The sequence below is a fragment of the Pleurodeles waltl genome, chromosome 1_2 (assembly GCF_031143425.1).
Source record: "Pleurodeles waltl isolate 20211129_DDA chromosome 1_2, aPleWal1.hap1.20221129, whole genome shotgun sequence".
Classification (NCBI taxonomy): Eukaryota; Metazoa; Chordata; class Amphibia; order Caudata; family Salamandridae; genus Pleurodeles; species Pleurodeles waltl.
In genome coordinates, this window is record NC_090437.1 from 802,548,575 (window position 1) to 802,575,499 (window position 26,925).

A 26,925-nucleotide genomic window follows, 5' to 3' on the forward strand; every position below is an offset into this window, starting at 1 on the left:
CAGGCTTTAACTTTCCTTTTTAATACCTCCAAGTCACCACTAAGGAAGACCCTAAGTAAGTAAAAAGTTGAACATGTGTGCATGTTTTACATGACCTGGTAGTGAAAAACTCTTAAAGCCATTTTTCACTGCTGCAAGGCTTATCTCCCAAGTTGACTATCAGTGGGTTGCCTTATTACCTTTAATAAGATATGCCTTTGGATTAGGAGCAATTAAAATCCTCTTTAATTGTAAAGTTGGATTTTAAGTCACAATTCTGAAAATACCATTTTTTTAAAGTTGGCATAGTCCTACCCATTTGTGCCTTCTGCCAGTATCCTGAGTCACATGACTGTGAATGGCTCTGCTGTTAGGATTTGTGTATTCCTATCAGACAGTGGCACAAAAGAGGCTTAGGTGTGTACAGGTTGGTCCATCCTGCCAAGATTGCTGGGGGGAGCGGTACCTTGCCCCACATACACTTCAAAGGGCTTGCCTCCAGTGCACACAAAGGGCCCTGACACCAGCCCTGTGCCACCCTAGGCTTCTTGGAGCCATGTCATTGGAAAAGTAGAACATTCCAAAACCAAATATAGGTAAGACATGATGTTCCCTCCCACACACAAAGGCTGGCTCCACATATAAATATTGGACCTCCTGAGTCACTCTTCAGTACACTCTTGGACTGGTGGACATTACTGAAGAAGGACTGCCCTGCCCCCCATATGATTGCACTGCTCCTCCCAGAGGAGTGCCCTACTGCTTGAGGACTGCCCTGCTCTCTTAGAAGGAAGACCTAACCTCCTCCCCCCCATCTCAGGCTAACCTGAGTGACTTCAAGGGTCAGGTGGCTGACCTCCTGCCTAAGCTACAGGGCAGAACAAACTCCAGAGGCCTACCTGCAACTGCCCATGTTGACCATGTGCACTTGACCTTTCTGCTCTCCAAGAGGTGCCTCCCAAGGCCCTGGACCTTTGTGGGCATCTGTTGAGCTCCTCCTGTGAAGAAAGGTGTAATCCTGATGTTTTGGCCTCTACGCTACAGCAGCCGGGCCTATTTGCGCCATGAATCTGATGTCAGATGCTAACTTCATCTTCATTATTTTTGTGAAAAAACTTTAATGGGTTTTTGCACACATTGAGTCATGAGCGTTACAACAATAAAAGCAGAAATAATGGAAGCATCTTGTATTTGCAGTGCATTGTTGTTAGAAATGGGGTCTCTAGTTGGCAGTGGATTGCAGCCTGAGTAGGGACCCTCAATCTAGTCAGGATAAGGGGATCACACAGCTATGATAACCTCTGCTCACCCAGTCAGCTTTGCACAAGCAGTCAGGCTTATCTCAGAGGCAATGTGTAAAGTATTTGTACACACACACACAAAGTAACACAGTGAAAACACCACAAAAGTACTCCACACTGGTTTAGAAACATAGCCAATATTTATCTGAGTAAAACAAGACCAAAATAACAAAAATCCAACATACACAAGGAAAGATAATAATTTTTAAAGATGAAATCTTAGTAGAGCACTTAGAAACACTATTGCTCCAACAGGAGCTTTCATGGTCTTTTGATTAAGTCATTTCCAACTGTCTGACGGCATCCTGAGGGAGTGCGGGCTGGTCAAGGATGTCTCACGGACCCCAGGCACAGAACATATGAAAATGATGAGGAAACAAAGATGTTGCATGGAGTCAGGGCTGTGAGGCGTCGCTGGGGCTAGTGGGACGTCAGTTCATTAGTGTTACTGTGGAGGTGGGGCGTTGATTGCTTACTGCTCGGCAGGGTAGGTGATGTATTGGTTCCTTACGGTTGGAGGGGAGGTGATGCGGCATCAGCAGCAAGGCATTGGTTCCTTAAGACTAGGTGGGGTCGATGAATCCACCAGGTCAACACATGAGGCATCAACTTCACTGTGTTGTGATCACACAACAGGGCCACAGGTGCTGCGACGTAGTCAGAGGCGAGTCTTATAGGCTTTCCTGCCCTGGCCCCAGACACACTCCAGGCGGTTGGAGACTGCTTTGTGTGAGGACAGGCAGAGCCCTATTCAGGTGCAAGTGTCAGCTCCTCCCACCACTGTAGCTCAGGAAGACCCATCAGGATATATGCAGGGCCCACCACAGCTCCCTTTGTGTGACTGTCTAGAATAAATTCACAAACAGCCCAACTATCATTCTAATCCAGATGTGTATTCCTCAGCCAGGCAGAGGCACAGACTGGTTAAGCAAGATAATGCCCACTTTCTAAATGTGGCATTTTCAAAATTACAATTTAAAAAACAATCTCACCAAAACATGTATTTTTAAATTGTCAGTTCAGAGACCCCAAACTCCACATATCTATCTGCTGCCAATGGGAAATTACACTTGAAAGATATTTCAAGGTAATCCCCATGTTAACCTGTGGGAGAGATAGGCCTTGCAATAGAGAAAACTGAATTTAGGAGTATTTCACTAAAAACTCACCAGCACATGTCCTACCTTTTAAATACATTGCACCCTGCCTATGGGGCTTCCTTGGTCCTACCTTAGTGGTGACTTAAATGTAGCAAAGGGGAAGGTTTCAGGTCAAACTGGCAGTACAAGAAAGCACACACAGACACTTCTGTGGCAGGTCTGAGACATGTTTACAGGGCTACTCATGTGGGTGGCACAATCAGTGCTGCAGGCCCACTAGCAGCATTTGATTTACAGGCCCTGGACACACATGGTGCATTATAGTAGGAACTTACTAGTAAATCGAATATGCCAATCATGGATAAACCAAACACCAATACCATTTACACAGACAACACTTGCACTTTAGCACTGGTCAGCAGCGGTAAAGTGACTAGAATCCTTCAGCCAGCAAAAATGAAATTCAGCACAGGATCGAAAAACAGGAGGTCAGAAGCCAAAGGACAGGGGAAATCACACCAAGGGCTGACAGGTCTAACATTTGTCAATACAATAGAGTAAAAGATTACATTAAATGATTATAGAATTGGGGATGGTATGCATATGAGATATAAACACAACAAGTGCTGCCACAACAAGGTACAAGTATCATGCATTGCCTGTTTAACACGCCCAAACACATGCTCTAAGAGCCAAAACATAGAATGGGGTGGTGGCTGGTTACAGTCCTTTGCTCAAGGTGTAGGGCAAAGGGGTACAGGCATGCAATCTAATCACTAAGTCAAAAGGCAGGACAAGAGCTTCAAGTAGGGTGATGTGATCTAGAAAGAGAATCTTGATTATGTCCTCCCCACATAGCTAGCGCCACATGGTGGGTAAATACTGTGGGCCAGGGACCATGTTCTAGAGTAAGTCATCAGCAGTCTGTGGATGGAAGCCCCTCAAGCCCCAGGTCACTCATGACAGTGTCCTCCTTGCTCCCATTTTTACTGGTGTCTGTATGCTGAGGTGGAGAAGATTGCCCCAGGGCAAATGCCATTTCTAAGGGTGATTACTGTCTTAGAGTTCTCATTGAGAAGGAGCCCCCACAGTACCCTCCAGATCTGTCCCGCTGGTGGCTGCGGTGGGTGCTTTACGCCATTTAGTATAGAGGGAGGTTAACTGCTCTCCTTGAAGTGCATTTCCACGCAATCTCAAGTAGATTTGGGTACAGTGAAGAGGTGGGTTTGCTTGTTATGTAGGACCTTCAGTTTAGCAGGAGAGAGTAAGGAGTATTGAACACTGATGTCCCGCATCAATGCTTAACAGCCAGAAAAGAAGAGTGTTGCTGCTGGGTTTGTAGGGTGTAGTCAGGAAATACAAACATCCTGTGATTGTCATGTTCAAGGGGAGCTGCCTATCTTGCCATCTGCAATATGGCATCTCTGTCCTTGTAATGGAGTAGTTTTGCAACCATTGGGTGGGGCCTACGGGCAGGCACCCAGTGTGCCCTTTCCATAGAGAAGTGGAGTGAAAGGGATTGGGCCTGAGTAAAGGATTTTACCCCTTCCTCTAGAAATTCAGTCATGGGTCAGGATCCTTCCGCTCCTTCAGGCATGCCAACAGAGTGGATATTATTTCACTGAGCCTGCCCCTCCACTTCTTCCATCCTGTGCTCTAAGTGCTGCACCCGTTCAAGTAGATTCTGTGTTTTGTTGATCTGTTAAGCGGGATTTTAATTCTGTAAGAGTATGCTCAATTAGTCATTATGGAGTGTAAACTCCACCCGGATCTCCACGATGTGTGCCTCAACTGATGTGCACAAGGATTCACTGTCATACAAAATGGCATCAACTTTGGAAGCAGAGTCATGAGAGCGGGCATGAAGGACTTTTTGTGGAGTTCTGTCTATCCATACTGGTAGGTGGTAGGTGCAGAGGTGGGCTCCTCAAGCAGGACAGGCAGCAGCAGCACCCTGCTCTTTAGGGAGGTAGCCCTGAGGTGGCCCCAAAACTGTCTCGTATGACACAACTTTTTTGCAGTAGGAATTGTAGGGGAGGGGAATCCCTCAGAGGATGCAGGATGATCGGTGGTTAACAGGTGGCAGCACCGTTTATATAGGGTTTCTAAGGTGATACCCAGTGTGTGAAGTACACTGCAGGGGTCCCTGACGAGCCACTTCAACTTCATTATTGTTAATAATTTTGTCTTTGCTTGCTCAGGATATTCATGTCTTACTATCATGTATGTCAACACTGTGGAAGCAAGAAGAAGCTGTAATATTAAAATGGTGCATACTTCATAACTACCTTTATTTAGAAGTGGGACAGTGCTTGGTGGTGACATTGTTGCAGAACCTAAGACTCTGGCATAGCTCTACAAGGTTTGCTTTCCCACCCACAGATGACCTAAGTGGACCTATTTTGTTCTTCACACACATACACATTACTAAGAGGATCAGACACTTTTATCTAAAAGTATTTATTACAACAAGGTAAATCTGTTTCTTAGTACATCTATAATAATCACACAGAATATCATAAAAACAACAAAAAGTAATGTTGCAAACAGCGAGAATAGAATTAACATTTCTACCATTGTTATAATGTTATCTAAAAGTCTAAAATTTGCAGCCTACTTCTATGCGCTATCCTGGGAGAGCATATAGCATAGCAACTAGTGAACTAGTTTCTGGGGAAGAAGCTGTGCACTGCATACCATGTTGACAGCTTGGACTGTCGTTATGAAGAGAGCAGCGGAGGAAGTGTTCCCAGTGAAAGGCAAACATGTGCTGCAATAGCAGCTGTCCACGGGTACTCGACTTCTGTCTACTTCAGGCAAGATGCATCAGCCTCTCTAAATGCCAGCAATAACCACGTTTGTCTCTGGACGGTGTCTTGCAGGATAATCTGGGATGAAGGACCTCTCCTATTAAGGGGTTGCATTGTGGTCCTTAAATACTAAACATTATCAGAGATGAAACGTCTGACATAATTTTAGGAATGTGGTGTATAGATTATAGGTGCCAGAGAAAGGGTCCTAGACGTATCTTCAAGAAAATGAGAAACTAGAGGACATCAATTTTAACTATATCTCTTTGAGGAATTATCTAACGATGTTTGTTGATGCCCTTCACATATTGATATAGGAACATGTGCTATATCTGGCCATTATTGAAAAGCCTTGACCCATTCTGTCTCCTTAGTTCTGCGAATGATAAGGGCAGATGACATTCATACTATTATTGTTTAGAACAGATGTGATAGAATTTGGAAGAAATGTGGTCCAAGATGGATTGAAGGGCCTGACCTCTTGTTAAAACATGGTAAGAAGATGTGTGCACGGATCTGACAATAATTAGAAGAAGATACTTCTTTCTTCTCCAAACAGCTTATGTATGAGTTGGGACTAAATTGTTTTCTTTGTTTGCAAGTTTCTCATGGTTGAGGATGCTTTAATTAAGGTTGTCTTTGTCACTGTCACAAAGGATTTAATATATTAGATAGCTAGCCCAATTTCCCCCTAATCGACCAACTGAGAGGGTGAATTTTCTGATTTAGCTTTGGACTGATTCACACTGGTTAGAGTATGCACTCATGCCATATTGCTACCACCATTCATCTGAACTAGTGATGCCCTGCTGAATTTGACTGTATTACAAAGACAGTTGATGCAGTTGACCCACCATTAAACGCCTGAGTAGTTCAGATTATTATCCTGACAGAGATTTTACACAGTAATTTACCAATGGAAGTTGCCTGTTGATGACCATGTTGTTGCTCATGAGGTGGCATGCAGCAGGTCTTCAGTAGATCTGCTGCCTACAGTGGCTGGGTTTGACTTTGGCACAGTTCATGATGCAGGCACACACATTGCTGTTAGATCAGGCTAGACATAATTAAATACAGCTTTGCTTATCTACCTTATAACATTGTCACATACCTTAATAACCAAAGATATCTGCAGAAGGTGATAATCTATAATGCATGAAGAATTAGGACTAATCCAGAAGCTAAAGGATATTGACAGAAACTGGCCAGAATTAAAATTAATGGCTAGTAAGCCTCAAAGTGAACCTTACTTTTGTTGCTTTTCTTGTTGCTTGTGTTCCCATTCAGAGAGAAAGTGGCCTAGCAGTTGAGGCAGAATTGTCCTATTAGACATACACTAGGGCTGATTTGCCAGAGAACAACACATCAGGTAACACATCAAAGGAGTTAATCATTTGATATAAATACCATGTTCAAAGTAAATTCCACAACCTACTATTACTATAGAAGGTATCACTTATGACTGCAAGATGCGTAGAAGCACGAAATTATGTTATTATAAATCCATGTTGATAGAAATGGGTAACAGGTGGCAAGGTCCCCAACACCATGCGCAAACATTGGCATTGCACCCAACTAGATAAGCTGTGATTTGGTTGGTTTCTGGGTAAGCGACCACAAAAAAGTCCATTGCCTGAGATTAATTCAATAATTTCACACTTCTTTCTATGTCTCAATCAGCTCCCCTAAATGCAACGGTTGTGCCCAGATTTGGGTCCTGTATCTCTTGCTGCCAAGGGCTGAAGTTGCTCCTCTCGTCAAGAAGGCAGAAACTGGTCTGAGACGGTTGCTTTTGTTCCTGTTTAGAGGGGATATGGTAACGTAGCTCAGGACAGATTGTTCCCAATTGAACAGGACAAGCCAGTGGTCGTTCTCTGTATTTAGTAGCACAGTGAGAGAAAAAACAATGGTCCGGTATGCAGCCCATAGGAGTTATCAGTGGGTGAGATTAATTCAGACTTTTGTGATCCATATTTTTCTCCGATCTCTTACATAAGTAGAGAGCAATGGTACGGCTATGAGAACTTTGAGCTACTGACATACCTAAAGGAGGAAACATTTGTGATGTGAAGTGGGGTAGAAGAGATACTGCTCCAAGACAGTACAGATCTAGGGAGCATGTGGTGGTCAGTTTCGACAGCCTTTCTCCCAGGTACAATTTCTAGAATTAGGCAATGTTGTAGGTAACATATTGAATCTTTCCAATGGAAGTTGACATGAAAAACACCACCACCACCATATACTGACTGGAGATGACAGAGAAAAACATCAGTTTGATGTTCAAAAGAGAAACCCCGGGAGAGGACAGTGACCTTTGTAAGTAATATTACTGTTCTTTTTATTAAATGTGGATTAGGTCAAAGTTATTTTTAAAACGAATGCCAATAAAAGCGTGCTCACTTAGCTTTTCAGGGATCTCTTCATTTATCTATGTATCCAATGCATTCACTAATTTCTCCATGTAATCATAGTCTTCTTTGAAGTACTGACCACAAATATCAAGTTGTACAGTTATAATCTTTCGATTAGTTGACTGATTTACATGTGCTATTATAGCTTTATGAAGTGCACATTGTAACTGAACAGTACTTTTTGACTTCCTGTTTTCCTAGTGCAAGCAAAAGTTTTTGGGTAAAGCAATTCATCTTTTTTGTAGTGTACGGAGGTTCTTGCTTGATTAACCAGAGAAGAAGTTCATAATTTCACAATTTAAACAATTCTTTTTAAATGCTAGCAAAGTTGTACTAATGAATATAGAACCCTATAATATAAGCATACAAAAATATCTTGCATAGAATATCGAGGGGCAAAATATTAAAAGGTAATTGCATACAGGGAAGTATAGATTTACTATCCGAAACTCCACATCTGTGTACCTTGAAGATTTATGAATCGCTAAGGTACATACATGTGGCGCTAGGAATAGTAAAAAATCTGTACTTACTTCCCTTTTAATATTTTTGATTCAATAATTTGACCTTGATATTTACATGCCTTGATATTCTGGATTTTATATTCAGGGTGCTCTCCTGCTAACAGTGTCTCATCTTTAGAAATAATAAAAAGGGCATTGTTAAGGAATGGGGATCTAACAATTTTATGAGTTGATGATGTAGCATCCTTACCAGCTTGGAACCATGTAAGTGACCTCACCACACACGGAGCTTGTTAATAGACGTCTTTATTCCTCAGCAGACAATCACTCACTAGTCTCAAGTCACACAATAACCGTTGTTGACCACACCTTAACACCTCCCAACAGGTTGTGCAAATCCTTTTTGAGTCTGCCTAGAACCGCAACAGTCCTAGCGCACAAAGGGGCATATTTATGAAACATGTTGCTGCACACAGTGCAACACCACTTTTCGTGCACCCATTTGCAACCTCCTAACCCCACCATGTGTGCGCCATATTTAAAATACGGTGCACCATGGCGGTAGTTAGAGGACTATAGTCATAATGTTTTACGCTAGTCTGGCACTTTGCAGGATTAACATCAAACATTTTGACGCTAATCATGCAAAGCACCCAGAGGCCCATTGTTACCAGGGGAAGACTCCTTTTAACGCCTGCTCTGAGCAGGCATTAAAAGTGCAAAAAAAACGACGCAAAGAAATCCTTTTGATTTCTTTGTGCCATTTTTTTGGCCCCCCTAACGGGGGAACGCCCCCTTTGCATACATTGTGCCTGGCACAGGCATAATGTAACGCAGAGGGTCACAAAGTGGCGCAATGCATGCATTGCACCACTTTGTAAATATGGTGCAGCATTTGTTGCCTTCTAACGCTGCATTAACGTGAAAGAATGACACGAATGTGGTGTTAAAATGGCACTAGGGGCTCTTAGATATGCCCCAAAGTCTCATAACACTACATCTCTCCCCTTGTCAAATAAAATGTATAAACAACAGCCCTACATTTTTTCTCTAAGTTATTGAAGTGCTCACACTAGTCTGCCACATTGACTGGTATGAGGTAGTTGAGTTGCACTCTAGTTGGGCACCTATATCACTGGCTCTGATACTTGATCTGGACTGTTAGGCAGGACCGCCTCGTTCATGATTGAAGAATGTGATGACCACAGTGGTAGGTGCTTAGCATCTGAGTGATGGTCTGTCCAGGGCGATGCACCGTCACCATGTGTCCTTTGCATGTTGTCACCCTCAGAGGATTGACAGCAAATGGAGTGCCTGTTTTCCGTTTTTTTTTTTTTACCATGATCACAGTCACCTTCATTGAAGACTATTTCCCGAGTTCATCAACACCGTTTGGCATATGTTTTAATTTTGCACTTTCTAAAAGTGTCCATGGCACAAACCTTATCAGTATTTAAAGGGTGGTCTCCTGTCAAGTGTGGCAGTTTGGTTCTGATCGCTGTCCCAAATACCAAGGTGGCAGGAGTCTCACCAGTTGTGAAGTGAGGAGTTGAACAATAGGCATGAAGGGTTTGACACAGGGCCTGACTTAACTGGATACCCTCCATTGATGCTCATTGAATCGTCCTTTTGAGGGAACCCATGAATCGTTTGATGAGCCCATTGACATGTGGCCACAGATGTGTGCTCTTTTGATGCTTGACATTTAGTCTGATTAGAAACTTCTTGAATTCTCTGCTGTTGAATGGTGAACAATTGTCCTATTTGAGAATGGCAGGGAAACCCCATATTACAAACATGTTGTCCAGCCACTCAATGACCTTGTCTTGGGTTATTGACGATAGTTCCTCTACCAAGGGAAATCTTGAATATTCATCAATGACTACCATGAGATGATGTTCGTTTTTGTAGGGGCCCAAAGAAATCAACTGCAACTTTTTCTCAGATCTGGGTGGGAATGTCAGACATTGTCAATGGATGCTGTATCACTTTGGGGGAAAGGCAGTGGCAAAGATGGCACTCTTTTAGTTCATTCTCAACTTGCTTGTCTAAACGTGGGAACCACACTCAGGGCCAGATGTAGGAAACTTTTTGCATGGCGCAAACAGCAAATTTTGCTGTTTGCGACATGAAAAAAGCGCATCGTGATGCCCATTCCCATTTTGCGAGTCAGTAACCTGGTTACTGGCTCGCAAAATGGGAATGCGAGTCGCAAATAGGAAGGGGTGTTCCCCTTCTTATTTGCGAGTCGCATTGCGATGCAGAATTGCTTTGTGACCGCGAACGCGGTCGCAAAGCAATTTGCAGTTACCACCAGTGTCACACTGGTGGTAACCCATTCGCAAAAGGGAATGGCCCTGAAAACATTTTTTCAGAGCAGGCAGTGGTCCTATGGAAAACGTTTTATTTTTTCATTTGTATTGCAACTCATTTTCCTTTAAGGAAAACAGGCTGCAATGCAAAAAAAAGAAAAAAAAAACTGCTTAATTTAAAAGCAGTCACAGACATGGTGGTCTGCTGTCTCCAGCAGGCCACCATCCCTGTGAGTGCTGCGACTCACAAGGGGGTCGCAAATTGCGACCCACCTCATTAATATTAATGAGGTGGGCCTTTGCGACCCCATTGAGACTCGCAGATGGTGTCAGGGACACTATCCTGCATCCAGGTTTGCGACTCGCAAATTGCGAGTCGCTCAGACTCGCAATTTGCGAGTCACAAACCCAGAATTTCGTACATCTGGCCCTCAGTCTCTTAGGGCCCATGAGGTAGCTACAATGCCACAATGTCTTTCCTGTTGATTCCTATTGATTTGCTGTCTAAGGCCCTCTGGTATGACTATTCTTGTGCCTCCTAATTCAACACCTTCCTTGATTATGGACAGTTGATCCTGTACATGCTTGATGTCAAAAGGTTGAGTGTTCCTCTTCCACGGCTGAGTTGAAATGATGTATTTGAGGATAGCCATGTTTTATCGGTATTAGTGGCAGCAGTAATTTGTTCAATGGATAAGGCAGGTGGCGTACTGGACCTCATGATAAAGTTAATGTACTCTTCAGGCGTTTTGGATGTCGCACTGGGACAATATAGTGGTACTCGTATAAAGTAATCAGCAGGGTTCTGATCTTTACCCGGTTTGTGTATAATAGCATAGTTGTACTCTTGCAGTTGCAACCCCCACTCTCAATGAGAGGGGGCACCTTGGCTTTTGGGTTCCCAAAAATAGTGAGCCATGCTCGTGGGCAGTAATGATGGTGAAACGTTTTCCATAGATAAACACATGAAAATGTTCTGAAGCCCCCACAACAGTCAGACTCTCCATGACTGGCTGACAATAGGCACCTTCTGTGTCAAACAGGATTCTACCAGCATACGCTACAATATATGTCTGAGCATGTGTCTGACCATTATGTTCAGCAGGGATTGTCCCCACCCCCACTGGGCTCTCATGTACTTTGATCCCAATATGTCACTTGGGGTCAAAATAGGCCATTTTGGTGTTGTTCTCAGTCAAGTGTTTTATTCTTTAAAAACTTTGATCACATGCAGGCAACTAATGGAAAGTGACTTTTTTTTGTCAAGTGTTTTGATGGTGCACTCACTGCAGCAAAGTCACGAATGTACCCTGAGCAATAACTGACAATGCCCAAGAAAGATTGCAGCATGGTGACATCTTGTGGGGGGCAAGTAGCTGACAGAGCTTGCAATTTACCTAGCCCAGAAATCATTCCCCTACCACAGAATATGTCCCCAAAGAATTTGTTTGGTTTTACGAAACTTGCACTTTGCTGAATTCGAAGTTAGACCTGCATCAACAAGTAACTGGCATTCTTGTGTAAGAGCCTTCTCATGCTCCTATTACTGTGCTCCAAATATCAGTATGTTCTCACTGTATATTAAAAGCATGTGTGACAGGTTGAATTATTTGCAGTACAACATCCTGAAATAATTATGCAGTTGATGACACTCCAAAAGTCAACCTTTGTGTCTGAACAAAACAATGTGAATTGAAAAAGTGATGAAGTACCTGCAGTTTTCTTCCAACTTGAGTTGATGATATTGATATTGTTGTTCAGGTCAAGATGGGAGAGGACTTTGGCACCATTCAGTTGCATGCTCATGTCCACTATGTGTAGACAAGGATGTTGCTCTTTCTCAATTGCTTTGTTAGTTTGCCGCATATTAGCACAGATGTGCACTGCACCTCCATTGTCCTTTTTTGGCACCGCTACTATGGGTGAAACTCATGGAGTAGGACAAAAGGAGCGCTCAATTATGTCATGCTATAACAGCATTTCTAGTTCTTTCTCAACAGCTTCTTACAAGTGAAAAGGCTTTTGAACTTCTTGACCGGCATGAGGTTGTTCGACACACCACTGTCTATAATAAAGATTATGGGGAACTGTTGACATTTATAGTAATCTTGGGGCGGTGTCCAAATGAGTTCATTTGTTTTGTTTGATGGTTTGCCCTTGTATTATGTTCTTCCTTGCAAGCGGCCAAACCGACATGTGCCTGTCATTTCTTGGTTGACATTATCGTGGCACATCCATATTCTTCACTGGCACTTGATAATGACATTGAAGAGCCTGTGTAGGATGAGTCTGATGATGATTGACTTTGTCAGGTTTTACTTATCATAACTGGTGCCGCTTTTTGGGCCTTGTGGCGTGATTAGAATGCTTCTGGAACCTTCTGGCATCCATTTTCTCTTCTCACTGTGACATATTTGGTTTCTCTTTCACTTTGCTAACCATTATGAAGTGTTTTACTTTCGAGCAACTTCCACACATTTGTCCTATGGCTGGACATCTATCTCAATAAGGGAAATGAAAACCCACATCAGAAACACAGCTTTTAATTATTTGAAGACGTTGGGTGGCATCCATTTACTTTGAATTTGTGCTTGCTCTTCACGACCAACGCTGACTCATTTTTCTCAGTTTCAGCTTCCATGTCAGCATCTTGTCGATCTGCTCTTTCATCGGCTCTTGCTGCCACCGATACTTTCTCTACACTGAGTGTCTCTCTTACCCTGTGCCTTCTGAAATAATCTGAGAAACAGCCATCGATGACTCTGTGGCGTATAGTTTCTTCATCATTAAATTCACTAAACTTGCAGTGTTTGAAAAGCATATCAAGCCTTTCAACAAACTCATCCATCGTTTCACAAACCTGCTGTCTCACTTGATTCAAAACGTACCTTTCATAGAGGACATTTGGAATTATATTGAAACTGGAATCCAATGCTTTGATCTGATGGTAAAATATTGTATTGGTCTGTGGGATTTATTTCAGTACTTCTTTTACACCGCCACCAGCAAGGTTCTTGAAATATTTAATGTTTTTCCTGTCATCTACTTCTTCCAGGGCATCTATGAAGTCATAAAATGTCTTAATCCATGTGGTCCATCTAGCATCAATATTTTGCTTTTTGGTGGTGTTGAATGGCAGTGATGGTTTCAGAAACACAGCTGCATCGTATTTTGCGCTCTTTCCTGCAGAAATTGAAATATTTGCTATTCTGATGGCATTTTTTGTGTTGGATGCCACTCGTCACTGTGCACACATTGGCTTTTCAACTGGCCATGGGTCGTCACGCTTGATTCAAGGTCCTGTGGTACTTCCTTAACTCTTGCTGGAAAGTATGTTTCTACTTTTGTAACTGGTAATCACTGCCTTTAGCATTTGCTGCGTTGTGGCGTGATACAGTATTTGTTCTTTCATGCTTCCCACTGTATTCTGGAGGGCTTTCAGAATGCCCTCCTCCACAGGCTCTTCCACTTCTTTGAGGGCCGTATGTGAGGTGGAGCGGAGCTTTGATTCCACACATGCCCAACTTTAAATTACTTCTTGTCAATTTGAGCACGCACGGACAGTTTGTTGTATCATTGCAAACTCTCAAGGAGAGCAGTCTCATTTCTTCAGTGCACAGATCCCCTACTCTTTGCCAGTTGTAGCACCCTCCCCAGCTCGAGAGCATATAATTGACCACACCACACACAGTGCTTGTTAATAGATGTCTTTATTCCTCAGGACACAATCACTTACAACTTTTGAACCATGTCATAACCATTAATGACTACACCTTAACACCGCCTAACAGGTTGCAGAATTTCTTTTGAAGTCTGTCTAGAACCACAAGGATCCTAGTGCACAAAGTCTCATGAGGCTACAGATGATATTACATCATAAACTATTTATTTAGGGCCGATTTTATAGAATGTTCTTCCCTGCAGATACAGTTTTTGTTTAGGTGACAACTGAGATCTATTCTTCTTCACTGTTATCTGTGATAACTATGCTGTTTTGTCTTCTTATGATGGTGTTGAAAATAAGCAACTAAAATCAAGATTAGTCATACTTTTCTCAATGCACAATTTTCTAACAATGAAATCAAGATTCTCGCTTTTATCAGGATTCTTTTTTGTGCATCTGACATATGTGCAGCCGCCGCTAATAGATGTCCAACACCTGCCCTACTTATTATCCAGAACTTGTTTGGAAAATGCACACTGTTCGTTGAAACTGTTTCACAAAGTCTTTACCTTCATTCCATCATCATCACATTAATATGATAGTTTCCCCTCAAAACACATCAGCCAGCCTATCCTGACCCCAAAAGTTAATTCCCCAAAACTGTCCCTCTCAGAGATGATCTGGAATGAAAACAAGTCACCTCTGAACTACCTGGCAGTTACGTGCAGTGGTTTACAAATACTCAGCTTGACACCTGTATGTACATCATGATCTTCTTAATTAATATATAATCGGAACTTTACTATAATGAACAGAACACAGAGTATTGTAGCTTTTAAGTATGGAACACGAGACAAAGTAAAACATAAAATGATTCTAGCCATTCAACACCTAAGGCCTTTATTATGGCTATTGTGGAAACCCACATTGGTATTGTGGGGCTTGTAATTCCAGATGCATAATGAATGATTATGAGTTTTCCACTTCTTAATGGACTATTACTACTGAAAGTGGTATTTTCACACTGATTTTCATGTACCATTTTTACATTTTACATAGCGTCCTAAGGATATAAATAAGCCAGGTTTTAGATCTGGGAAAATCCCTGAAGGTTAACTAGTACATTTCGTTATATCTCGTTGGGTGAAAACTGTATTTTCCACTGAAATTGTTTTAGCAACAGAACTGTAATGAGTGCAAAAGTGCTCTCCTTTCCTTTATGGCCAAATAGCTCACCACAGTGAGCTGTACCTACAGCATTTCTGGCCAGTCGCAAAGGTGAGGGACAATAATGTAGGAGTAGGACTCAGGGCGTAGCTTGGTCAGGAAGATTGGGGGCGGGTCATGAGCTTCCAATTTTCTGAAAATCAGGCTGGCATATAATGTTTAAGTACATTATACGTCAGGCAGGGTACATGAGAGGAGCCTAAGGAGCAGTGAAAAGGGAGTGGAGTGCGGATTGGTAGGAGTACTAAGAGAGAAAACACAATATTTTGTAAAATACCCAACAATTTTGAGGACATTCAAAGCAGAGTATGTGTATGTTTCTGTCTGTGTGTATGTAAAAATGACTGCTGAAATCCAACTGGCATCTCACAATCCCCAACTGAAAGCACCTGTATCCAACTATTTATCAGAAAATACATGGGGGGGGGGGTGGTGTAACACCCAAAACCCCCCTGAAACTACGCCCCAGTTAGGACTTTATTGTTTGGTATAGTCCTCTGTGCCTGACTATTAGAACATTATGTTTAAACAATCAATGGCAAAGCCAATAGGTCTTGCTTATAAAAGACCTATTGGCTTTGTTTTGCCATGTTGTGCACTAGTGTGGCTCCTGTTTAGCATGGCTAAAGGTTTGTGGTGTGGAGTGTCAGAGTGGAGTGAGGAAGTAGAGTGGCATAGAGTGGATTTTTCTGAATGTTGCAGAGTGGAGTAGGAGGATTAGAGTATCAGATTTGAGTAGAGGGGAGTAGGATTCAGTGTCAGAGAGTGTTGTAGAGTGGTGTGGGGCAGAATAGGTTGGAATGCGTTGGAGTGGATTGAGGTAATGGGGTGGAATGATTGGAACAGAATGTGGTGGATTGGACTGGGGTGGCTTGAGTGGAGGGGGTGGATTGGTGTGAGGTGGATTGGACTAGAGTTGGGTGGATTGAAATAGGTGAGGAGGATGAGATGGGATTGGAATAGATTCAAGTGGGGTGGATTAGATTGGATTGTGTGATTGGTTTGGAATGGAGTGATAGGGCTGGGGTAGATTGGAATGAAGTGGGGTGGGGTGAATTGGATTGGGGTGGGGTAGATTAAAGTGGGGTGGATTGCATGGATGTGGGGTGCACTGGTGTGTGGTGGGGTGGATGTATTGGATTGGAGTGGGGTGGTCTGAACTGGGATGGGGTGGGATGGATTGGACTGGCTCGGGTGGACTGTAGTGGGGATTGGGGTGGATTGTGTTGGAGTGGGGTAGATTGTAGTGATATAGCCTGGATGGACTGGATTGGGGTGAAGTGGACTGGGATGAGGTGGGCTGGACTGGGGTAGAGTGTGGTAGATTGGAGGGGGGTTGATTGAATTGAAATGTGGTACGGTGGATTGGGGCGCCTGGAGGAGGTGGACTGGATTGGAGTGGATTGGACTGAATTGGGATGTAGTGGACTGGGATGGATTGGATTGGCATAGATTGCACTGATGTAAGGTCGATTGGATTGGCATGGTGTGCGGTGGACTCGAGTGGGGTAAATCAGAGTGAAGTGAAGTGGAGTGAGCGAGGTGGATTGTACTGAGTGGGTTGGCTTAGGGTGTGATGGGGTAGATTGGATTAAGTGTGGTGGATTGGATTGAGGTGGATTGAATAGGGGTGGGGTGGATTGGATTGGGTTTGGGTGGAATGGAGTTGAGTGGGTTGTGGTGGATTGGACTGGGGTGGGGTGTATTGGATTAGTCTGGGGTGGATTGATTGGGGAATGGTGGACTGAATGGAAGTGGGGTAGACTAAGGTGGTTTGAAGTGGGGTGGATTCAACTGGAGTGGGGTGGATTATTGTGGACTAGATTCGACTGAGTGAGGTGGATTAAAGTGGACTGTATTGGAGTGGGGTGATTGGATTGAAGCGGGGTTGGTTGGAATGAACTAGGGTGGAATGCTTAAAGTGGCTGGGATGACTGGGGTGGGGTGGGTGGGTTGGATTGGAGTGGGTTTGGGTGGGTTGGATTGAGTAGGGTGGATCAGACTGCATTGGTGTGCATTGGCCTCTAGTCGGATAGGGTGGTCTAGACTGGACTAGGGTGTGGTGGATTGGGGTGGGATGTATTGGACTTGAGTGGGGTAGATTGGACTGGGCTTGATTGGGATGGATTGGATTGGTGTGGGGTGGTTTGGATTGGTGTGAGGTGGATTGTGTTGCAGTGGGGTGGATTGTAGGGGGATGAATTAGGATGGAGTATGGTGAATTTGGAGTAAAAGGAGGTGGATTGGATTGCAGTCGGGCTGATTGTTTTGGACTGAAGTGGTTTGTTTGGCATAGTAGTGGGGCAGGTTGTTTTTGATTCAAGTGGGACAGATTGAGTGGAGCAGGTTGAAATGGATTTGAGTGGGACAGTGTGTTTTAAATTGTGGAGCACATTGTTTTGGATTGGAGTGGGGCAGATGGTTCTGGATTGGAGTGGGGCAGACTGGAGTAGGCATATTCTTTTGGATTGGAGTGGGGCAGATAGGAGTGGGGCATATTGTTTTGGGTTGGAATGGGGCCAATTGGTATGGGCCAGATTGGAGTGGGACAGATGTTTTTAGAGTGGAGTGGACAGATTGTATTAGGGTAGATTGCAGTGGGCTGGTTTGGGCTGGTGTCGGATTAATTGAATGGGAGTGGGGTGGATTGGAGTTGGGAGAATTGGGATGGAGTGGAGTGGGTTGAATTGTGTGAGGTGGATTGAACTGGTGTGGAGTGAACTGGGTTGCAGTGGGGTGGACTGGAGTGGGGCAAATTAGGATGGTGTGGGTTGGAATAGGGTGAGGTGAGTTGCATTGGATTGGAGTAGGGCAGATTGTTTTGGACTGGAGTGGGTTGTTTGGCAATGTAGTGAGGAAGATTGGAGTGGGGCAGACTGTTTTTGATTGAAGTAGGGCAGACTGGCGTGTGGTGCATTGGAGTGGGGCAGATTCAAGTGAGGTGGATTTGAGTGGGACATATTGTTTTGGATTGAAGTGGGGCAGATTGGAGTGGGGTGGATTAGAGTGGAGCAGATTGTTTTAGATTGCAGTGTGGCAGATTGTTTTGGATTAGAGTGCAGCAGACTGCAGTGAGGCAGACTGTTTTGGATTGAATCAGATTGTTTTGGATTGGAGTGGGGCACATTTCTTTGATTGGAATGGGGCAGATTGCTTTGGAGTGGACTGGATTGGGGCATTTTAAATTAGGGTGGGAGAATTGAAGTGGGGTGGGTTAGGAGGATTGAAGTAGGGTGGGTTGGGAGGATTGAAGTAGGATGGGTTAGTGGGATTGAAGTGGGTGGGTTGAGAGTAGAACTAGAGTAGAGTGGATTGGTGTGGGGTAAAGTGGGTTGGATTAGGGTTGATAGTAGTGGCGAAGATCTGAGTTAGGTGGATTAGGGTGTACTGCATGATTATGTCTTAAAGCATAATTTCAGATATTGCACATAATAAAGAAACACTATCGCTTTGCAATGTTTCGAACAATTGTCATCTTTTGAGAACAGAGCCCATGAGCAAAAACGAAAGAAAACACGAGTAGAAAGTGAGAAAAGAGGACCTGGCAAAATAAAAGAAATCTATCTTTAAAAAATAAAACTTTGCAATTTTGTGTGCCCTACTGGGCACGTGTTTGCCAGTCACAAGCCTTCTGTTTGCGGGGCCCAAGAAGTTAAAAAGAACAAAATAGTACCTTGATCACGTCAGGAGCAGTGGACAGGCACTAATTAAGTTGAATCAATTGGTGCTTGATCCCTGCTCCACAAAGAGGAAGGGAAATGATACCAGACATGCTTTGACGAAATACAAGGCTGTAAGAGTGCAATGCAAACCAACAAGTGGTGAACGACATGCGAGCTCCAAGCTCTTTATTGAACACAACAGAGTCTCCCAAGGGAGATGCATGTACTAGCGCATGTACTTGCAAACTCATTCCTAAAAAGCATCTCACAAGACATGGGGGTGGGGAGATTAACAACCCCTTCTGCTCTCGGAAACTTTTATCTCTCTTTTTTAATATTTCTTGCTGTGTTGTTCATAGTGCCATGGTAGAGACTGTCAGGCACTAAATGACAAGAAGGAACAGCAGGAGCTGTGAAAGAAGGAAAGGTAAACTCTCTGCAAACATTGTATGCCCCTCAGCTTGGTGAAATTGTTTCACTTTGTTGGTAAAGCAGAGCACAGGACATGAACTGAGGGGACTTACCTCTCCCTCCTCCTATGGTTATACCTCTGTAAACCACTGGAGGGCCGGGAGAACGGTCTCTCTGTTTTCTTTCCCTATAACCTTTTTGCCTCCCTCACAGCCTCTGTCTCCCTCACTCCTCTGCATATATTGAAGAGAGACAAAGGAAAGGGTTGAGACATAGGCTGGTTTAGAGCATGGGTACTTGTAAAATTTTTCCCAGGGGCCAAAAGTTTGGTCTGTGATTTGGTCGAGGGCCTCATTGGTGCCAGCAGGGTGGCAGTTAGGGTTTGGGGAGGAAAGGTGGAGGTAAGGTGGGTGTAGGGAAAGCGAATCATACACATGTAGTAGCTGAATTGCACAACATGAAACCAGAAAGCCTGGGATTAATCCTGGCTTCTCCACTTAATCAAATTGTGCTATCCTATGCAACTGTTTTTTCTCACTATCCATCCTTTTTCTTCATTATCACATACAAGATGACCTCGAAATACATGATTTCAGGATTTGAACTGTAGAAAAAGTCTCCTGTGTTTGACTGAATAAACTATCAAGTCCATGTATAATAGGAACTCAGGCCACCCAGAGAGTGCATATAACAACATGACTTGCCTCTTACTGTTCACTGTTGACATTGTTGTAAGGATAATGGAAGAACCATTGTTTCTAATTCGTGTTTGAAAAGTAACATTTAAAAAAAATAGTTTTCAAAGCACTGATATAATCACATGTATTAAGGTGAAACAGTTCTGCATGTTATTGAAATACACTTTTTGAATTTTGAAGAGACTCTATCATGCCTTTACACCTTGTCTGCAAGTGCAGGACAACCTAATTACTTCCTGTCTTTAGCTTCAATTAACCTTTAAACACATGCTTGCCTGTTTATTTATTTAATGTTAGTGTTGGGCCAAGTAAAAACAGCACCCAGTTGACGAGAGGGCTGCATGTAAAGGTCAGAAGGACTGGATGTGTCCCCATGCAGTACTTTGAGTATCACTGGATTAGAACAAGTATGATGTGTGCCTGGTGTTCATTTTTTATCCTGAGCATAGCTCTCAGCGTAACATTGTTTTTATACATGCTTAAGATATAATAGTGTTTTTACACACCATCATTAATGGTGTGTTGAGCATAAATGAAAAATATATCAATGCTGTTTGAAATATGTGAGCAGAATACCAAAATGGTAGTAGTGGTATACTCAACTTCACATCTTATGAGTGTCAATCAATAACAAATTAGTTGTTCAGGGATGGTGCTTAATGGTTACCAATACCTTACTACCAAGGGCATCAAAACAAGCACTCCAGGCAGAATGCGAGTAATAGCAATAGTACCACAGTCCCCACAGCACTCAATACCAATTGTGTACTCAATGGCAAATCAAGTAAATCTCAGTCCAAAGCTGACTTGTGGAATTGATCCAGAGCAGCCAATTGTGTTAGATGAATCAACTTTACTTTATTCGAGATGCACAGAAGCAGTCAGGTGTTTTGTCACAACATGTGACTTTTTCAAGGCTGCAGAGTAAAAAATATACACATAAACATATTACGCTCAATGTCATATGGGAAAACATTACATCATTACTGGGTAGTTACATCCATCACCATCGAAAATGTAGTTTTTCAAAGAAATCCCAAAATAGATGTATATAGAAAAAAATAACCACGATTCACCACGTGGTCGTGCTTCAGCAACATTCATCGTGAAACTCAGAATTCTATTGTGCCCAGTATAAAAAGAGAAAAGGAGAAAAACAGAGTAGTATATATATACACCACAAAGCCCAAAATTGTGCCATTGTCTCAACACAAGGTACAACATACCAGTGGAGGTATTTTGAGATGCATGCCACCTCATGGGCATCAGGATAAAATAATCATCATGACTGTAATAAACAAAATTCAATAAGTCACTAGTGCTGTTTGATTAAAACTTATCGAACAAAATTAAAAATGACCAAAATCCAAGTACTGTCTATATATAAGCTCAACGTAAGTATGTTTTGGCAAATTTTCAAGTAGGGATAGGATATCAATTAGTCCAAACCCATAAGATTGGTATAATCAAGCTGGGACCATGATATGTCCTACAACCTGAATATGAAAAGAAAGTACACGCAAACTATAAGATGAGAGAAGCCTACGAAAACCCATGTAAAAGAAAAGAAACATCCTGTAATTCTGCACAGGTAAACATGTATATGAAGTAGCATGTTCTGAATATCGGATTGAAATCAATATGGCTGGAAAACTGATTTAAAAGAAATAAGGCAGCCAATTTAGGACGGCCAACTTATGAACATCTAGGTGTGCCTTATAATTTTGCACCCAAAATTAGGTGACATGGACACCAAAAAACAACAAATCACTCCATAACCCCCACACACAAGCGCAATAAATATACAAAACAACACATCAATATTGCACCCGTAGTGGTGTCTGGTATCTTATGGTCAGCGTCGCAAACTCGCACATAAGTTTCTGCGTTCAAAATTTGCCATGCAGCAGAGGCGGGCTCAATATACACGTTAACGCTACAAGTGCATGAGGTATAATGCTCACCAAACAAACAAATCAAAAGTCAAAGCATGGTAGCTATCCTAACCATACAAACCAATAGTCCAACGTATAGTACGCAAAGTTACCTGATAACATGTTCTTCCTGGATTCACATGTCCTCCCTGCAGGGGTATTTTTTGCGTTGTAACAAACCCCAAAGTAGGCATGCTCAAGTTAACCAGAGTAGTACTGAGTGCTGCAGAGACTGTGATATTATTGCTGTAAGAAATATATTGCTGGAAAGCACCACCATAAAGTCCACTGGGTGCCTGGGATACAAAAGTATGGTGCATTTATTGTGTGATCCTAAAATCTGCAATCTGAATACGGCAATGATTTTTATTTCACAAAAAAGCATGTAACTGAAAGATTTCTATAGGCATCCATTTTTAACACATGAAGTGCTGTAAATTTGAACATACCCAGGAGATACAACTTTAGACATTGAGTCTGTTCTGAGAACCCGACCATCAACATCCATGGAAAGAAACGAAGGCACCAAGGGCTAGAGGGGAAGTTAAGAAGTTTTGATTAATGAATGGCATGCATCATAGTTAGGTAGAATGTCATTGTCATTCATAATACAGTAGCTTATTATTCACACTAATAATCAAAATGTATTCGCACGTCCATGCTGATGAACATTTTTCAAATAACACATTTTCATAAATTTTTTTAGATGAAATACAATAACAAAATTAAAAGGAGAATTGCTTCCCATTCAGTACCACACCTCCCAGCCCACTCCCAGTCCCCAACAAATCACAGGGGATCTTGGCCCCACGATGACGCATCCTTCGATGCAGTAGCTAAACCGTAGTACTCCCACCAGTTGCCCCAAATTTTATAAAACTTCTGAGGGCATCCTCTGCTAATGTAAACCAGTTCCTCCTGTTTGCCACCTGATCTATGCTGGATCTCCACTCTGCCAGCCCTGGGGACTGTTGTGATTTCCATTTGCATGCTATGTATCTCTTGGCAACCAGTGCTGCTAGACCAACCAGTATCCGATCTCCTCTTGCACCCCAAACTCATCCATGAGACCCAGAACAGAAACTTTTGGTGTCAGGTCAATGGGTCTATCTAGGATCCTAGTCAAGAATCAGACAATCTGATCTGAGTAAGGCATGATTACAGTGCACTGCCAAACCACATGAAAGAAATTGGCCCCGGGAAGGAGCATCTGGTACAGTTGGGTTTGAGGAGAATGCCTGCATGTCAGAGCATTTATGGTGTCATGTAGGTTAAGTGCAAGTGATTTAGTTGTATCATCCTTAGTTGTGCTGAAATGGGCAGTTCTCATGGGCTATGCATACCTCTCATCATTCCATGACTTCCAGGCTCCCCTCCATCCGCTCCCATGTCTGCCAGAGCTGCTCCAGTGTCTTGGGAGCATTACAGACAAAAAAATTAGTAGATTTAGGTGATCCCCCTTTGTCTAGGATTTCCAGCAACAATTTCCCCTCCAGGGGATTAAACTCTGGCAAGCCGATTTAGGTGTGTCTGATACTTCATGAGCGAGTGCCGTAGTTACAAGTATTTATGAAACTGAGGGTGGGAAAGTCTAAAGTAGGTTTGTAGGTCTTGAAAAGAGTGAATGTAGGAGCCCCACCATAAGTCCCCCAGTACTGTGATCCAATTAGATCCCAATGTCAGAACCCCTCCAACCGTGTTGTGGTTCTACCCAATGGCCTCTACAGAGAGAAGGCTGTTGGATTAATTTCTTAACCTCCTTCTTAATTTCCGCCCTATGAATCTGTTGGCTGTCTGCTACACTAGAAAGATCTTTCTGATGATCTCTGGGATATGGAGCAGAATCAGCTGGCAGTAGAGGAAGTGCATAATGCTGTCCAGACTGAGGTGGGCTACCTCTAGTTGGTAGGCTGAGTCACTTCATTCTGTGTAGTTCATAACTAGGAGTTGGCATGCCTTGTAATACAGTTGGATGTTTACTGCTCCTAGTCCACCATCATAAACCGATTGGCTACATTTAGCGAGTGCTATGCGTGGGGGCCTACTCCTACAAAGAAAGAACAGAAGCCTCACTGTGACCTCAACTAACCAAGTATTGGGGATGTGGAGTGGGAAGTTGTGTAGAGTATAGAGGAAGCATGGAAGAATCATTATTTTTATGAGTGCAATCTGGCCCAGAGTGTTACGGTGAAAAGTAGTCCAGGTGCTGAGACTGGATTTAGTCACCTGTAGGAGGGTGGCAAGATTAAGGTTGTACGTGAGCTCCATTACCATTGCTATGTGCACTACCAGATATTTTAAGCTGAGACGTTGAATCAGAATATCAGACTGCCATGTGAGCACAGCATTATCTCAACGCAGAGGAATTAAAATTGATTTTCCATGGTTCAGCATGAGCCCTAAGGCTTCCCCAAAAAGGTGCAGAATATCCAATGTGTGTGGGCCAGAGTTCGGGGGATCAGCGAGAAAAATAATTACTTCAACCACATAAGGTGCAATTCTGTCCTCCTATGTCTCATTCCATCTCCATTGCTGCTTTTGGGCATCACACCGAATGATTCTAGCCTGAGGTTCCATAGCCAGGGCAAAGATGAGTAGGGAGAGAAGGCAACCCTGCCTAGTCCCCTGTCTGATCCAAAACACATGCAACAGCACCCATTAATGAAGACCTGCACTGAGGGCTCTGTATACATGAGTTTAACCGAGTTGTTAAAAATGGATCCAAAACCTATGCAGCCCAACACCAAATCAAGGTAAAACCAATCTACAGTGTTGGATTATTTTTAGAAGTCTACAAATAGCAGGGCTGTGGAATCTCAACGTCATGGACATGAGCCACGACAGTGTGAACATGCCAGATACAATGCCTAGTGATGTGGTTAGGCATAAAGCTGCATTAGTCTGAGTGTACAAACATGCCCAGGACCTGCTGCAGCCTTGTCACCAAGATTGTGGCATAGATTTCGATATCAGTATTATTCCGAGAAATAGGGTGATAGGAGACACAACTGGTCGCCGGGTGCCCTGACTTAGGGAGGACCGCAATAGTCGCCAGGTCAAGGTATGGAGGAAAAGACCATGTTTTCCTTGCTACTTATATAATCAGAGTAATTGTGACGCAACAACATCTCAGGGTTTACAGTAATATTCAAAGGGGAAACCAGCTGGCCAGGGGTCTTCCCTGAGTTCATATTGCGCACTACAACAAATACTTTGGGGGTCATTATGACCCCGGCGGGAGGTGTTATAGTGACGGTAGTACCGCCAACAGGCTAGTGGTACATACCGCCATATTATGACATTGCCAGTATGGAAAAAGCCAAACCGCCAATGTACCACACCGACTGCCACAGCGGTAACGACCGCCGGGCTGGAGACTACAGTCTCCAGCCGGCGGCCGTCACTAGGCTACTCACGGGAATATGACCCCACCCACCACCATGGTTTCCGTGGCTTTCTTACTGCCACGAAAACCATGGCGCTAGGCACTTTCAGTGCCAGGGAATTCGTTCCCTGGCACTGATAGGAGTCTCACCCACCCCCCTCCACCTCCACCTCCTCCCCTCACCCTTTCGACACCCCACGACATACACACACCTACACGCACAGACATACATGTGCATACACACACACATACCCACATTCACCCACGCATGCATACATCCATGCACACACACATCCTCACACACCGACATACATACAAGCACCCACGCATTCACACAACATAAATGCACACTCACATCTATTCATGCACACACGCATTCCACACTCCCAACACCCGCATGCACGCACACAGAAACATACACACACACAGCACCTCCCCCCTGTCGGAGCACCCGACTTCTTGCAGGGGGTCCTCTGGCAGGAGACGGGACTGGGGGCTGCTGCCAGCAGCAAAATCCGCCAGCAGAACACTGCCAGGCCGTATCATGGATCATGATACGGTCTGCGGTGGTCTACTGGTGACTGGCCACCATACCGACCTCCGCCGCCATGACCATAGCTGGAATTCCACCAGCCATCTGGCAGAATTCCAGCTACGGTCATAATGTGGGGGTTGGCTGGTAGCAACGGTGACGGTCTTTTGGCGGCCCTCTCCGTGGCGGTAGACGGCATTTACCACCTATGTCTTAATGAGGGCCTTAATATCTCCACGTTGAGTTTTGGGGTCTTTTGTATTATGATTAAAAGGCCTAGCCACACAAATGGGGTATCATTTCAGTCAACAGAAGAGTAGGAACACTGGGTGATAGGATTACTGTGGATCCCGTAGGTTCTGGAATATCCCTCATAGAAATGCAAGCAAAATGTGTTATTTTAGCCAAAGTTTTAGGTTTCTAGGACATTCTGGGTAAGAAAACTTCACAGGATATACATGTCAAGTCACACCACCCTAAACTCTCCTGTGTTTCTAGTCGGAATATCTTGGTTTCATAGGTTTTCCAGAGTAGTGGTCTAGACTGGGCCCAACCGACATTGACAAAAAGGGTCAATTTGCAAGACACAAATGTTGATGTTTCCACCTTTCCACATTGTGTTTGGGGCCTTTCCTTTTGCAGGTAATAGGCCCAGCCACAGAAGTAGGGTACCATTTTTATTGATAGAAAATTGGTAATACAGAATACTAAAACATTCATTATTATCAATTGCATGTATTTCCATTTTTGTCCTATAAATGTTCAAGTGTAGAAGAAAGAATACAATGTCAAAATGGTTCCTGAATTACATGATAGTAACCCAAAACCTAGAGTTGTACAAATAACCATTATTCCTAAATTCATTACCTTGGGGATGTGTACGAAATTGGGCTATTAGCTCAGAGGGTTAGAGGTGACTCAAGAAATGAGCATAATCCTTGTCAGGGTGAACCACAAAAGTTACTAAATAAACCTGGGCTTAACCCTCTAGTAGTTTTGCTCAAAAGCAGTCAGGTTTAAGAGGTAGTGTGTAAA

At 43.3% G+C, this 26,925-nt stretch overlaps 1 protein-coding gene across 1 annotated transcript in view; it reads right to left on the reverse strand.

Annotated features, from left to right (window-relative positions):
• Positions 1 to 26,925, reverse strand: part of LOC138304344 (kynurenine/alpha-aminoadipate aminotransferase, mitochondrial-like) — a 439,058-nt gene that overhangs the window by 101,641 nt on the left and 310,492 nt on the right. Inside the window, exon 8 of the mRNA XM_069244319.1 lies at positions 22,423 to 22,505. Within this exon, the coding sequence (XP_069100420.1) occupies positions 22,423 to 22,505 (83 nt within the window). The remainder of the gene's footprint in view (positions 1 to 22,422; positions 22,506 to 26,925) is intronic.